The 13,191-nt window shown below is 51.6% G+C and overlaps 1 protein-coding gene across 2 annotated transcripts in view; it reads right to left on the minus strand.

The window, feature by feature from the left end:
* Positions 1 to 9,247: 9,247 nt before the first annotated feature.
* KIF3C (kinesin family member 3C) overlaps positions 9,248 to 13,191 on the minus strand; it is a 41,670-nt gene continuing 37,726 nt past the window's right edge. For both annotated transcript variants that reach the window (XM_081903952.1, XM_081903951.1), the window contains exon 8: positions 9,248 to 10,818. In XM_081903952.1, the coding sequence (XP_081760078.1) occupies positions 10,725 to 10,818 (94 nt within the window). In that variant the 3' untranslated portion in view covers positions 9,248 to 10,724. The remainder of the gene's footprint in view (positions 10,819 to 13,191) is intronic.

A 13,191-nucleotide genomic window follows, 5' to 3' on the forward strand; every position in this document is an offset into this window, starting at 1 on the left:
TCAGTGGCCGCGAGGAGGATGGCGGCGGAAGGGCCCAAGGCTCCCATCAGTCCTGGCGGGGAGGGGCTCCTGGGGGCCAAAGCTGGTGAGAGGAGGCTGGAGGGGGGTGGGCTGGGCAGCCAAGCAACACAGTTGGGGCCTCCCTCCTCCCTGGCCAGCAGGGAGGGAGGGAGAGGAGCTGCTTCCTTTTAAACCTGGGAAATTTAAGGGACATCCATCAATAAGGGACAGCAGCGGGACACGCCACTGGGATAAGGGACTTTCCCGCCAAATAAGGGATGGTTGACAGCTATGCCCAGGAGGGGGGTTGGGAAAGCGGCCTGAAAAAGGGGGGCTAAGAGCTGCCCCCCGTCGAGTAAATAGACCATTTGTGGCTGCTAATTTTGTGGTGCAAATTTTTGTGTTCTTATTGTAAACCGCCTTGCTATCCTCGGGTGAAGGTGGTGTAGAAATTCAAGAAATAATAATTTTAAAATACACAAAGCGTCTGGCAGCAGCTTACAGCTGTTAAAAAGCATGCAGAAATTTAAAACATGGCAAGAACAAAGTGCCAGTCACCGATATAGTGCTCATCCCGGCAGTTAAAAGCCACCCGTTCAGACATAGGAAGGAAGGAAGGGAGGGCAGTGAGTATTGGGTGGTGGGTGTTTATTATTTATTTATTTATTAAATTTATATGCCACCCTTCTTCACAGAATAAAAAAAGAAGATAAAACGCAAGTAAATACAGTGGTACCTTGGTTCTTAAATTTAATCCGTTCCGGAAGTCTGTTCCAAAATCAAGGCGCGCTATCCCATAGGAAGTAATGCAAAATGGATTAATCCGTTCCAGACTTTTAAAAACAACCCCTAAAACTGCAATTGAACATGAATTTTCCTATCTAATGAGAGCATTGATCCATAAAATGAAAGCAATAAATAATGTTCTGCAGTCACACAATCAGTAGCTGAACTGGGTTCCACATAGTCAAAACAAAAAAAATTCCTTCCAGTAGCACCTTAAAGACCAACTAAGTTAGTTCTTGGTATGAGCTTTCGTGTGCATGCACACTTCTTCAGATACACGAAAAGCTCATACCAAGAACTAACTTAGTTGGTCTTTAAGGTGCTACTGGAAGGAATTTTTTTTGTTTTGACTATGGCAGACCAACACGGCTACCTATCTGTAACTGGGTTCCACATAGTCACAAAAACGAAGAAGAGGAGTTTGGATTTGATATCCCGCTTTATCACTACCCCAAGGAGTCTTGGAAGACAGGAGTGCCTGGCGTGCTCTGGTCCATGGGGTCACAAAGAGTCGGAAACGACTAAACAACAACAACAGCAAGGAGTCTCAAAGTGGCTCACAATCTCCTTTCCCTTTCTCCCCCACAACAAACACTCTGTGAGGTGAGTGGGGCTGAGAGACTTCACAGAAGTGTAATTAGCCGAAGGTCACCCAGCAGCTGCATGCGGAGGAGAGGGGAAGCAAACCCACTTCACCAGATTATGAGACTACTGCTCTTAACCACTACACCACACTGGCTCCTGCAAAATTGCAAGAAAATAGCAAAATAGCAATAGCAAAATTGCAAAAAAAATTAGCAATAGCAAAAACAGACAGACAGTGTAACATTCAAAATGGAAGTGTGGCACTCAAAACGGAGAACAGTCGCAAACTGGAACACGTGACTTCCGGGTTTGCAGTGTTTGAGTACCAAGGCGTTTGAGAACCAAGGTACCACTAATTAAACCAAAGCAAGAAATCAATAACCCCCCCCCCATAACACATGGGTTTGACCCAACTGCGGGAGGCAGTGGAAGACAGGAGTGCCTGGTGTGCTCTGGTCCAGGGGGTCACGAAGAGTCAGACACGACTGAACGACTAAACAACAACAACAACATGACTGTATATGGGAATGCCATGATTCTGTAGCATTGAAATTGCTGGTGGAAATTAACCTCACATGATCCATCTAGCCACAGAGTGTGGCCTCAGCTATCACCTCTGAGACTACCCACACAGGTGTGTGCAGAAAAAGCTTGCCGATAATATGCACCTGCTAAAATGTAGCATGCCTTGTGATACAGATGTTGATCTAGATAATTGAAGCATTCCAAAGCATATTTCTTGCATGCAAATCAGTATGGAGCTGTTCCCACTGGCTCTATTCTGCCATTTGCGGCAGGAGGCTGCGCTCTCCTTGCAGCCCTTCTCTGCATGACCTTTAGCAAACTGCCTGCCTGGTAGTAACTGGAGCATGAAAGTGCAATCCTGCCAAGGCAAGCCAAACACACACACACCATGTCAGCTAAGTGACAAGTGGCCGCTGGGGATTTCTCTAGGTTTGATAAAGAGAAATCCCATTTCGTTTCGTGCTGACCCAGCTTGCAGTTATTTCACAGGCTGCACTGGCTCCAAGTTACCCTGACCAAAGAGGACTCAATGGGAACATCTAGTCGTTTAGTTGTGTCCACCTCTTTGTGACCCCCTGGACCAGAGCACGCCAGGCACTCCTGTCTTCCACTGTCTCCTGCAGTTTGGTCAAACTCATGTTTGTAGCTTTGAGAACACTGTCCAGCCATCTCGTCCTCTGTCGTCCCCTTCTCCTTGCGCCCTCCATCTTTCCCAACGTCAGGGTCTTTTCCAGGGAGTCTTCTCTTCTCATGAGGTGGCCAAAGTCTTGGAGCCTCCCCTTCAGGATCTGTCCTTCCAGTGAGCACTCAAGGCTGATTTCCTTAAAGATGGAGAGGTTGGATCTTCTTGCAGTCCATGGGACAACAACAACGCTGACTGTCTGCTAAAGATGTTTTCAAAAATGATACTTTTTAATCTGAGAAGTGCCACATCTGCAGTATGGAAAGACATTTAAAATCAAGAGTATTCTCTAGTGAGTGGAACTTTTATTCCGATTGTGTGGTGAGGGGTGGGGACGGGACAAAACACAGTGGGTGGGCATGAGGCTTGAAGAGGGGGGTTCATGTCCCTCCACAGCCCTTTCTCTGGGTGGTCATGAATTGGCACTTCACTGCCATCCACCTAAAGCCTCCACGGAGGTCTTCCCAGGGGTCTGATGTCTTACGTGCCCACTTTGGGGTTTCCTGGAGCATGTGGAACACCCCATCCCCTTCTCCCATTATCATAGGAAATCTAGGAAACACATCAACCCAGAAGATTTGGGTGACATCACTGTGGTAGAAGGAATTGTGGGACTTTGACCGTAGTGCTGTGAATCTGGGCCTATAACCTGTTGATGGGATACTGCCAGGGAGACAGAGGCATCAGGCAGCCTCCACATCGTCTCCGGACGATCTCCCGGTCTCCCATAGAACAGCATCAGTCAATCAGCGACACAAGCCTCAGACACATTCCAAGACTCGTGCACACCCTTTCTGTTTTCTTTCCACAACGGAAGATTCAGCCAGGAGAGCATAAAGGTAAAGGTAAAGGGGTGGCTCATTTTCCCCCCTTCCTCTATTAAAGGTAAAGGGACCCCTGACCATTAGGTCCATTCGTGTCCGACTCTGGGGTTGCGGCACTCATCTCGCTTTATTGGCCGTGGGAGCCGGCGTACAGCATGACTAAGCCACTTCTGTCGAACCAGAGCAGCGCATGAAAACGCCGTTTACCTTCCTGCCAGAGCGATACCTATTTATCTACTTTCACTTATATGTGCTTTCGAACTGCTAGGTTGGCAGGAGCAGGGACCGAACAATGGGAGCTCACCCCGTTGCGGGGATTCGAACCGCCAACCTTCTGATCGGCAAGTCCTAGGCTCTGTGGTTTAACCCACAGCGCCGTTGATCAGAACAAAGGAAAAACATGACTGCTTGCATCCGTGTCCAGGAAAACAGCCGGAGCAAAAGCTGTATACAAAATGGAAACTCCCAGTGAGCAGGAAGTAAACAGGCATGTGACACACAACAGCCTGTTCCCTTTTTAAGGTGGAACGGAAATATCCTAACATGTGGAACACCCCATCCCCTTCTCCCATTATCACAGGAAATCTAGGAAACACATCAACCCAGAAGATTTGGGTGACATCACTGTGGTAGAAGGAATTGTGGAACCTTGACCATAGGCTTTTGGAACAGTGGTCAAGCAGCAGCCCAATATGTCTGTAGCCTGTCACAGTCATGTTTGGAGCCCAGTGTGCAATTCAGCTGTGCATCCATTTTGCATGCTAGAAGCAATGCAGGAGAAAGGCCACTAGGTGCCCTCACAACTCTAGCAAAAGGAGATGAATCGCTGGCCGTGTAATTCCAAGATCCCTCTGCATAGCAGCCGTGAACTCAAGACACGGAACTTGTTTTGAACGCCAAGAAACTCCTCCATGCAGCGGAGATAAAAGGTTTGGCCTTCCAAATCTGATGGGCCTGAGCTAACACCTCCCTCCCTCTTTGAAAAGGAAGAAGTGGAGCACTGGCTGAGTAATGGCACAAGTGGTGTGTCATTTCTAGGATGACAGCTGCCAGGTCGCAAATCAAACCCTGCAGAAACCTCTTGGGGGCTGCAGTCAACTTGGATCTCCCTACAGAAGTAGGGGCAGGTGGGGAGTCATCCCTGCCGAGGAAGACAAGCCCTGCCACAGCTAGATGTGGCGACTGTGCTGCATCGCTGATGCACAGGTGGAGTCCTGAGCCACAGGAAGCTGCCTTACACTGAGTAAGACCCACCGGTCCATCCAGCTCGGGGTGATGGACATGGAGGAAGAAGACTTGATTTTGCATCCCTGTTCAGCTACAATGTGGGATGCGGGTGCCGCTGTGGGTTAAACCACAGAGCCTAGGACTTGCCGATCAGAAGGTCGGTGGTTCGAAACCCCGCAACGGAGTGAGCTCCCATTGCTTGGTCCCTGCTCCTACCAACCTAGCTGTTCAAAAGCACATATAAGTGCAAGTAGATAAATAGGTACCACTCTGGCGGGAAGGCAAACGGCGTTTCCGTGCGCTGCTCTGGTTCGCCAGGAGCGGCTTAGTCCTGCTGGCCACATGACCCGGAAGCTGTACGCCGGCTCCCTCGGCCAGTAAAGCGAGATGAGCGCCGCAACCCCAGAGTCGGCCACGACTGGACCTAATGGGCAGGGGTCCCTTTACCTTTACTCAGCTACAATACTCATGGACCCCGGGTCAGACATTGTCCGTCAACCCAACTTGCTTCACCAGGTTGCTGTGAGAATAAATAGGGGGCAGGCCATGTATTTGGAGGAAAGGCAGGATAACATGATGCCTAAACAAACATGACACCCGACCAAGAGGAGGAGTTCTAGCAAGGGGGGGGGGAGCTGTGGCCCTCCAAATGTCATCAGGCCAAACCCCATCCATCAAGAAGCCTGCCAGCTTTTTGCGTGCTATTTCCTGGACATTTAGGAATAACGTGCCCAGCTGATGACACAGCGAGTTCCCCCGTGTCTCCCAGACATGCCGCCTGCTGTCAATCTTTGCTCCGCGTTCATCAGAGCTCAGCACTGTGATGCCCCTGTTCTGGGAAGCTAATGGGGGGGTGCGGGGGGGGGCAGAAGATTCCCGATAAAGACTCACAAGACCAGCCAGCCACCGTGACGAAGAAACAGCCAGACACAATCCGAAATCTCTTTAATTAGCTCACACACTTTTATTTTCATCGTTATAAACTGCAGACTTTGGGGCTTTCTCGTCATGCTCCCCCAACCAGCCCCACATTTTTTTCCTGCTGTTTGTCCTGAGCATCTACTTTCTCTGCTGGCCTGGACCTTTCCCGGCTTGTGATGTGGGGCTCTACTATGGAGGTCAGATCTGACCATGGTGGGATAGTTTAGGGCAAGTGTCTCCCCCCCCCCTCCAAAACAAAGTCAGGAGTGATGCTAGTGAATGAATCGGGTCTCCTTTTTCAACAATGCTCATTCCTTTATTGTCAGGGCTGGGCTTTTTGGAACGGTGCTGCCACCACAATGTCCAGGCCCACACCAAATCAAAGCGACGTCACAAGGGTAGTGAAGAGCTCTCCACCCAGAACCAGAGGGGGTGTGGGACCACAACCTCTGCCAGTACATTATGTATAATATAACTATGCTTAATATGTCCTGTATATTCATATGTATAGAGCAACAAGCATTGGCCACCACCATATACCAACTTTTGATTTCCTAAGTAAATCACCACCACAGCAACAGGCACAGACGATTTTGGTCCCAGTCTAGGCCCTTGTCTTGCTGATCAGCCAAGTCCCTCCCGCTTTCCACCCCACTCTGGAATTTCCCCCAGTCTCCAGCCCCCCACATTAGCGCAAATTCCACAGTTCCCCTGGGCGGGACACCCACAAGCAGCCACGCAACACATACACACCCCCAACACACACATTCATATGTAAATACAGACTCGCCAACATACAAAGAACAAAGAACATCAGAAATCTACATCTGAGGTTGTGGCAGCCCCTTGTACAGAGACACCTCCGCCAACAGGAACTGGCTCCTGTCTTAAATAACAGTATTTCTTTACAGCTGTCCTTGAGTTTTGTGCTAGGAAGGACGTTGGAGGTTATTGGCAGCACAGCGGTGGATTGAGAAACGCAGAGTGTGAGAGATCTCCCAACGCAAAGTACATGGCAGGAGGAAATGGCAGGCTTTGGCGTAAAAAGTATAGCTTGTTGGACCCCTTGTTTGCACCGCCGCCGGTGGGTGGGGGCAGTGAGTGAGGTTAACTTCCCAGTGACACCTACAACTCCCTAAAGCCAAAATCTGTAGCGCAGGAGGCGTCGCTCGGCCTAAACACACTGACCTCCTCCATTTCCCATCCAGGCTGAATGGAAATAATTCTGTTCTATTGTAGCTCCCAATGCGATGGCTGCTCTCGTCTTTGTGGTGCTGTAGAAAACAATTCCTCAGGGAGAAGTAATGTCTTTAGCCTTTGAAACTGGGAAGGATGCATCTCCCCTCTTCTGGCAGATCTCCAGAAAGCACACTTTTCTAACTTACGGTAAACAAAGGACACAAAGCTCAGCTGAGCCTTCAGGCGCACCTCTGGACGTGGGGCTGGCCTTCAGAAGTCTCTGCTGTCCCTTTAGTGTGTGTGGCTGTTGTGCTGTGAAGTAAACCAAGCAGCTTCCCCTGGGTGTGCTTGTTCCTGGCTCCAGAGCCATGCACAGATCTCTGAGTTTATGGGAATCAAAGGCAAGGAAGTGCAGAGTTAATTCAGATCCACTCTCAGACAGGTGAAGGAGTGAGAGGGGCCTTCCTCCAGCTGCTGGACTACAGAAATGCATCTTCTTTTGTAAGCATTCGGCCTCCCTGACCCTCTCTGGCTGCCCAGCAACTTATTCCAGCCCAACAGGAAAGACAATCCTTTTTGCTTTGGATGCAGAAGGTCTCAGGTTCACTTCCCACCTGCATTGAGGGCAGGTAAAGACCCCTGTCAGGAACCCTGGAGAGCCAATGCACATCAATGAAGACAGTACAAAGGCAGATGGACCAATGGTTTGGCCTTGTGTACGGCAGCTTCCTCTGTTCCGATAGTCCCTATAGCACAACTTTCTTTGCTGCTACTAGGCACTATTAATTCCCCAGCCATGTGCAGGACCCCAACGAATCATGGCAGCTCAGCATCTCTGGAGGGCAAGCGCAGCCGGGGCACAGAATGCGCTGGGAGCAGCCAGGCCAGCAAGTCAGGAACCAAGGGGCATAACACACAATTAAACTGCATAGCAAGATGGTTCCCGTGGGACCACCTCTGGACAGCCTTTTCTGCATCGAGAGTTTTCCAGGTACATTGTACTTTTAGTATATATTTTATCTATATTAATAATATATATTGTTCACTGCTTTTGGAGCCTTGGGTTAAAAAGCAGTATATAAATAAACCATAGCATAGAAAATAGGCTGTTTCTATTCCCTTGCCCAAAAGCAGCTTGCAGAGTCCCCTTCCCACCCACCTTCTGGGGGTTTGTGTCGTTCAGAAGCAGAGACCACAAACTCAACCCCCCCCCCCCGCTCTGCATCCAGGAGTCGGGAATAACTGCTGCTGCTCTGCCCCCTGGAACAACCCTCAGCCAAATTCCATACTCGCAACCACCAGGCATGGATCAGAATCCCTGCTTCATTCAAGGGAAGTCTCATATGGGGGGCAAGAATTTGTCCTGCTTCTTTTCCTTTAGCTGTCACAGGGACTTATATGAAGGAGCCTCTCCACCCCCATCGTTCAGCCCGGACACTGAGGTCCAGCTCCGAGGGCCTTCTGGCGGTTCCCTCATTGTGAGAAGCAAAGCTACAGGGAAGCAGGCAGAGGGCCTTCTCGGTGGTGGCCCCCACCCTTTGGAACGCCCTCCCTTCAGATGTCAAAGAGATAAACAACTACCTGACATTTAGAAGACATCTGAAGGCAGTCCTGTTCAGGGAAGTTTTTAATGTGTGACATTTTAATGTATTTTTAATCTTTGTTGGAAGCTGCCCAGAGTGGCTGGGGAAACCCAGCCAGATTGGCAGGGTACAAATAATAAATTATTATTATTATTATTATTATTATTATTATTATTATTTGGGGCTGGCTCCAGAGTAAACGAGAGATGAGGAAGCCACAGAATCCTTGGCTAGGACTAGAGCGGCAAGAAGGAAACTCGGGGAGGTGGGCTGACCGAGGGGGATCTGTAGCCACACCCCAGCCTGGACCGCCCCCCAGTGCTTCAGGCTGTGCTGTCTCTCAGGCCACCTGCCCAGCTAGGAACATCAGAAGCTGCCGACAGAATCAGACCACTGCTTCGTTGAAATCTGCTCTGCACCAGCTGGCATCCCTGGCTGTCCACGGTTTCTCTGTGGTCTTTCCCAGCCCTCCCTGAATGACAAGGACTGAGCCTAGGACCTTTTGCACCCAGAGCAGGTGTCTGTGCTGACTGAGCCACGGCCCGGCCCCTAGCTCAGTGCCACAGCCGCCTTTTCACCAAGTCCCTCCTTTTCCCTTCCTCTGGCTTCTGGTCTTGGACCGTGGAGAGCGGAAGAGCCCTTCTGCTACAAAAGCTGCAGCAGGCACAGAGCGCTGCAAAACCCTGCCACTTCCCTCTCTCAAAGAAGGGTGGCCCACCAAACCTTTCCCGCTGACCTCCTGGCCATCCCATCGCCTTTGCTCTCGTGCCCTCACACTTTTTTACGTTTTCTGCCCATGGTGGCTGCTTGTGGCCACGTCCCAGGCACCTGGGGGTCTGTTTGGGAGCAGCATCACAAGGATTGGTGGCAACGGCGCGCTGGCAGCTATCACACCAGGCAGCAAGCGCTCTCCATCTCCCCGAGCTAAATCCCCTGGAGAGAAGGCTCATCAACACTCTCCTTGCCTAGAAAGCAAAGTCTCAGCCATTTCCCTCTTGCCCCTCTCCTTTCCCAGGAAAATACCCACTCTTTAGCCTCAAATCGGAACAAGAAGATTGCCGTTGATTCCGATTGAGCACTAAAGAGTGGTTTTCCCCATGAGAAAGTGGATGAACCCAGAGTTTTGCTTCTTTCTAGGAAATTCCCAGGCCAATTTTAGGGGCAGCCACAAAGCTAACTGACTAGAAGCCAAAGGGCAACTTATGCAGAGAGACACTGACCATGAGGAAAAGGCAGGGGGCGTGAGGGTTGGGTTTGGTGGTGGTGGTGGGGTGTTTATTCCACCTTGCCCTCCCCCTTTCTCTTTGATTTCTCTGCCTTCCCCTCCTGACCTCAACGTGGCCCCAGGAGGTCCTTGCCACCGGCTGGACGCTGCATCAAAGCTGCCTGTCCCCGTTGCCGCTGCAAGAGAGCCATGAATTTCGAGTAAAACTCAAGAGGCACCCTTCCTTCTGCTCTCTCAGAGGAGCGGGGCCCTCTGCCTCTCTCCCCATGTGAGGCACATGATTGGTTCTCGACTTCAGGACGTCTCTTCCCAATCAGAATATGGATGATTCCTGTCCTGGAGAGGCGATATGCAACATCCCCACCACGTGGGCCATTGCAGTCACTTGGTGGGTCAAGCGGGGGCCCCCGGCCAGTGGTGCTGGTGAGAAGGTCTGGTAGCATCCCAGCCCCCTCACAGATCTGCTTGCATAATCAGTCCTCAGGCTCTCGCTGCGCAGCATGGAGCCGTTTGGTGTGTTTTTTGGCTGGGTGAACAGAAGGCAAGGCGAAGCCGATGGTCTTGGTGCGAGAGCAGAGAGGATTCCGTGGCTGGCAAGGAGGTCGAATCCTGCCTCCAAGCTCTGCCAGCACCGACCAAACACTCCTCGTAGGGGACACTGCAAGGAGACAGCGACTTCTTCCGAGGCCGGAGGGAACAGAGGGAGCCGAGTGCAAGTGGTTTGGGCTCCGCCTGCCCCAAACAGGTGTCCCTACTGAGCTCAGAACGTCGACAGGGTGAAGAAAAAGCAAGAGTCCGCCTTCTAGGAAGGTTGTGCGTGGTGCCAGGATCCCTCAACATTGCCAGGGGAGCAGCTGGCACGGAGGACGCTGCTTGGCCCCAAAGAAGGACCCGCCCCCAGCATCCTTACAAAGACACATCATAAATAAATATGTTAAATAAATAGAGCGACAGTCCAGAGAGGGCGGGGGGACGGGCCCCCCAGAACCATCCTCCCGTATGGATGCACAGAGACACACACACACGCACACACACACACACAAGAAGTAGCTAAGGACAAAGATGAGTTAGTGCAGGGGGACCCCCCCTCCCTGGACCACGTGTCCTCCGAGGCAGCAGGTGACGGGAGAAGGAGCCTCATCCTCCATGTGCGAAAGGAAGGGCCAGGGAGGGCCAACGGGGCCTTGTTACTCGTGAGCCAGTGCTGTGGCAGCGTTCTGTGAGCTGGAGGCAAGGGACACGTGCGTCGTCGACGACGGCAGGGAACGAGGAGCCTGGCACCTGGAGGAGAGAGACGAGAAGGAGGGGGACAGTGAGGGGCCATGTTGCCCTCTTTCTTTCTTCCCTGCCGGCCCAAATGCCCCGCGTCCGTCAAGCAAGCTCCCCCACCCATTGCGGAAGAACCCAGGGCAGACCAACAGCCCCTCCAGACTCAGCAGCAGGGCTCAGGAAACTTTTTCCGCAGGAGGCCGGTCCACTGTCCCTCAGACCTTGTGAAGGGCTGGACTATATACAGTGGTACCTCTGGTTGCGGACGGCATCCGTTCCAGAGGCCCATTCACAACATGAAAGGAACACAACCCACAGTGGCATGTCTGCACACGCGCAGGTTGCGATTCGCCGCTTCTGCGCATGCGCGTGACATCATTTTGTGCTTCAAGCGGCGAAACCCAGAAGTAACCCTTTCCGGTGCTTCCGAGTTTCCACGGGACGTAACCCGAAAGAACGTAACATGAAGCAGATGTAACATGAGGTATGACTGTGTGTGTGTGTGTGTGTGTGTGTGTGTGTATATATATATATATATATATGCAGGTTTTGGTGTCCTCGGGTGTCTTCCCGTGTAAAAGTTGGGGTGTCTAGGCGACGTTTCAGTAACAAGAAGCCGAAAGCACCAGCCTGAAGATGACGAGTGAGACCTCGTCGAAACGTCGCCTAGACACCCCAACTTTTACACGGGAAGACACCCGAGGACACCAAAACCTGCATTCCTGTACCCGTGAAAATCTACGAAAGCAAATATATATATATATATATATATATATGCAGGTTTTGGTGTCCTCGGGTGTCTTCCCGTGTAAAAGTTGGGGTGTCTAGGCGACGTTTCGACGAGGTCTCACTCGTCATCTTCAGGCTGGTGCTTTCGGCTTCTTGTTACTGGAACAGAGCAGGATCTCAGTGTTTGAGTTCCTATAAATACTGTTGAGGGGGTGTGGTGTATAGCCTCCAATGTTCTGGGCAGAGAGGAAGTTCCCAGGCTAGTGTGCCTTTTCTTCTTTTGTTCCTTAATTACTTGAGGGATATCTTGAGTGATTTCTTGAGTGATATCCTGAGTACCACTTAGGTACTCTGTTCCAGTAACAAGAAGCCGAAAGCACCAGCCTGAAGATGACGAGTGAGACCTCGTCGAAACGTCGCCTAGACACCCCAACTTTTACACGGGAAGACACCCGAGGACACCAAAACCTGCATTCCTGTACCCGTGAAAATCTACGAAAGCATATATATATATATATATATAATGCCCAAATGAATTTCTATGCACACTTCGAAGGGGGGCAAGTAGTCCTCCTCCCCACCCCACCCCAGCCACCTTCTCGGTGTGCCGCCTGCCTCATTCGCCAAAGGGCAGGCGGCGGTGGCACGAAACAGACTTCCTCCTTGCCTAGAGAAAGAAGGTGCCACCGCTGCCACTGCTGTTACTTCTTGTGAAGCGAGTAGGCAGAGTGAGCTCGTCCGCACCGCTCTCTGGCCCACAGGAGCACCAGGGCAGTGGTGAAGGGAGGAAGCAGCCGAGCGGGGGCGGCTCTGCCAATCAAACGCCGTACCTGGCACGGCGTTTGATTGGCAGAGCCTCCGCCGCTTGGCCTCCTCCTACCAACGCCACCACTGGGAATCTTGGCTTCACGGCGGGTTCCAGCTTTGTGGCTTGGGCCGGATTTAGGACCCAGGTGGGCCTGATCCGGCCTGGGGTCGTAGTTTGCTGACCCCTACTCAGCAGCCCGGGACGTGGGTGGTGCTGTGGGTAAAACCTCAGTGCCTAGGACTTGCTGATCGCAAGGCCGGCGGTTCGAATCCCCGCGGCAGGGTAAGCTCCCATCGTTCAGTCCCAGCTCCTGCCCACCTAGCAGTTCAAAAGCACCCCTAAGTGCAAGTAGATAAATAGGTACCGCTTTATAGCGGGAAGGTAAACGGCGTTTCCGTGTGCGGCACTGGTGCTGGCTCGCCAGTTGCAGCTTCGTCACGCTGGCCACGTGACCCGGAAGTGTCTCCAGACGGTGCCAGCTCACAGCCTCTAGAGCGAGATGAGCGCGCAACCCTAGAGTCGGTCATGACTGGCCCATACGGGCAGGGGTACCTTTACCTTTACCTTACTCAGCAGCCTTAACTTCTCCATTGCCAGAGAGAGAGAGGACATAGTGAAAATGTCCGCTCACAGCTGTTAATCCCCCAAATCTGGGAAATGGCCAGAAGTCACCCCACGGTTCTCTGTTGTTTATGCAGGGCATCCCAGAATCTGGTTGACTCCCAGCCTGCTCTTCTGATTGGCTGGCACGTAGCTGAACAGATCAAATGCCGGTCCTGGGTGACCATTCCTAACCTTCTTACTTGGCTAATGCCGTACCTTTGAACCTCTCCAGTGGCCCCAGATTC

Source organism: Podarcis melisellensis (assembly GCF_964234715.1).
Source record: "Podarcis melisellensis genome assembly, chromosome: 3".
NCBI lineage: Eukaryota > Metazoa > Chordata > Lepidosauria > Squamata > Lacertidae > Podarcis > Podarcis melisellensis.